This window comes from Salvia splendens, chromosome 16 (assembly GCF_004379255.2).
Source record: "Salvia splendens isolate huo1 chromosome 16, SspV2, whole genome shotgun sequence".
Taxonomy (NCBI): Eukaryota; Viridiplantae; Streptophyta; class Magnoliopsida; order Lamiales; family Lamiaceae; genus Salvia; species Salvia splendens.
The window spans coordinates 21,517,907-21,520,710 of NC_056047.1; the positions used below are offsets into that span (position 1 = coordinate 21,517,907).

The 2,804-nt window shown below is 39.4% G+C and overlaps 1 protein-coding gene across 1 annotated transcript; it reads left to right on the forward strand.

Annotated features, from left to right (window-relative positions):
- The first annotated feature begins 659 nt into the window (after positions 1 to 659).
- LOC121772521 lies at positions 660 to 2,165 on the forward strand. Its single transcript, XM_042169655.1, has one exon. It carries the CDS (start codon positions 963 to 965, stop codon positions 1,866 to 1,868), a length of 906 nt encoding a protein of 301 aa, XP_042025589.1. The 5' UTR covers positions 660 to 962; the 3' UTR covers positions 1,869 to 2,165.
- The last annotated feature ends 639 nt before the right edge of the window (positions 2,166 to 2,804 follow it).

Here is a 2,804-nt window from a genome sequence, read left to right on the forward strand (position 1 = left end):
GGAGGAGTTGTCAGGCGCTGGGGAGGGGCCATGGATTGGCGATTGTGCTGCAATGAGGGACGATCAAATCGTCGATCGATCAATAGTGAGATCGTCCCCCTTATGTGAATGCTCATTATGCTCTAACATGTACAATGATAGATGACTTATTAATGATAAAAAGAAAAGTGATTTCATGTATTTGACTTAAGTAAGGCATTTTTGTTTTTTAATTATTCACATTTAATAGAAAAATAAGAACTGCTCCAAATACTTCCTATTTCATTACTAGTAATAAACCAATACTCTTAGGTGGCGTTCGGTTGTCATGACTAATATCATGATACTATTCATCTAAAATTAAGTTGTGAGATTATTTAAGTTGGAGGGAGAGTCTATTACTAATTATCATTAGACTATCCATCTAGGATTGTAGGGATCAATCTTATAAACCAAACATGATACATATTTAATCATGAGATTTAATCTTAGCAACCGAATCGCCCCTTACTAGTAATAAATATCTATTAGTGTATTAGTAGTACTACAACAGTACAGTATGATGTTAGAGCTTGTTTCTTTCGTAGCCATTCAACAACCATCCTTCTCCAATTTGGCAGTTTCTATTCTACTTATCCCATTAAATTGATATAGATATTGTTACTTCATCTTTCCTATTCACATTAGAAAATTCTCACACACCACATTAAAAAAAATGAATATAAGTTTGTGACATATTTTCTCTCTCAAAAACACAGTATAGCATCCTTTCATGGAGACGAGACCCCACTCTTTCCTTTTTCCTTTTTCCTTTTTCCTTTTTCTAGTGCCAAAAACTGACCTCCATCCTTCTTCTCCCCCTCCTTTTCGCTCTCTCCACTTTTGCCCTCCCTACAAACCCTAATTTCTTCATCCAATTGTTCAAAATTCTGCCGTTGGATTTTTCTATTTTTTGTTGTTTTATCAAGTTTGAGAAAAATCCAATGGATTCAGCAAACAGCGGAAGCCTACAATCATCCAGCGGCGGCGACGACGAGTACGACTCACGCGCCGCCGACTCCGTCTTCATCAGCGCTAACACCGCCGCGCTGGAGCCGCTCCCCGGCTACCACCAGCACCTCCACCAGAATTCGATTCCATTTTCTACCAATCTGCAGTGGCCCAACCCGATCGGGATTTTCCCCTTCGCTGCGGCGGCGGAGGGCGGCTCCGCTGCCGCACAGCCGATCGTTCAGCAATCGGCGGCGCGGAACCCGAAGAAGCGGTCCCGAGCGTCGAGGCGCGCGCCGACCACCGTGCTCACCACGGACACCACCAATTTCAGAGCCATGGTGCAGGAATTCACCGGAATTCCGTCGCCTCCTTTCAACAATTCCTCTTCTTTCCCGAGGAGCCGCCTCGATTTCTTCGCCTCCAGATCCACCCATCCTCCGCCCTACCTCCGCCGTCACCCTAACACCAGCGCCGCCGCAGCCGCCGCCTCCACCACAATTAACCACCACCACCACCTCCCAAATCTCTTCAACATTCCGAATCAAAATCAAAATCAAAACAATCTCACGTCTCTCCTCCTAACAAGCCCCAAATTTCCGTTTGCCACGTCAGCAAAACCCCAAAACTCATTCGATCTTATCCAAAACGACGATCGATTCGGTGTTAGCCATCACAATCAAGGATCGGAAATCCTCCTTCCCAGCCTAATCCCCTCCGATCACAGCCACATCCACAGCGGCGGCGCGGCGAAGTGGGAAATTGGAGGGAAAATCGGCTACGATTTCGAGAGGAGCGAAATTGGAGGGAAAATCAGCGCGGCGGAGAACAACAACCACAACGCCGCGGCGGCGAGGGGAGAAGGTATGGTGGAATCGTGGATTTGTTCATCAGAGTAGTAGAGGCATGATTGTAGTGTAGAAAATTGTGGTGGTGGAGCGATGATGATGATGATGATGATGATGATGATGATGATGATGATGATGATGATGATGATAGATTATTCAAATAATGAAAGAGAGTAGAGTGATATTTCATCATCATTTTTAATCTTTCTTTTTAAAAAAATGGGGGGAGGGTTAGTATCTTTTTAAATTTAAATTATGTGTAAATAATAGCCATCTTTTTTTATATCTTTGTTGATTGTTTTCACATTTGCGGTTTAGTATGAATATATATAAAAGAAATTAGAATCAGAAAAATATTTTTACGCATCCACAATTATTCAGTCCATATTAAAACATGCTTGAAGAAAAATGGATCAATTTCATGGCTTAATTTGATGTTTTCCTGTGCCAAATTCTGTACTTTCATTTTATTTTTGGTATAGTTATTGAAATGTTAAAAAATACTACTGCTATAATTCTTATTTGTGATTATATATATATGTATGATGTCAATATTGATTCTTGATTAATCTTTATTATATTTTGTTGGGGGTGAATCTTGATTAATCTTTATTATTTGAAGGTTCTAAACTGATTGGTTTGAATCTGGAAAATCCATTTTATATTGCAAAAAGATAAAAGGCCAAATTTATCAAGATTTGGCGATGATTTTGTGTTGAGGTCAAATCATCACTTAAGATATTTTAGAGGTAGATAATTAATTATTTCCAGGGAAAAAATCATCTATATTTCTTTAATTTTCACTTCTCCTCTTCTTTTCATATAATCCATATGATGACACTACAAGATGATCTTACGTAACAAAATAAAAACAAAAATAAATAAATAATTATATTTGAGTTTTCTATACTTTCAAACCCAATAAATGTTTCCCAACATGAGCATCAGTTATGGCACAATACATTTCTTGCATTACAATTAATCTAC

Coding starts and splice junctions, on each gene's coding strand:
- LOC121772521 (XM_042169655.1), top strand. CDS start 963: ATGGATTCAGCAAACAGCGGAAGCCTACAATCATCCAGCGGCGGCGAC.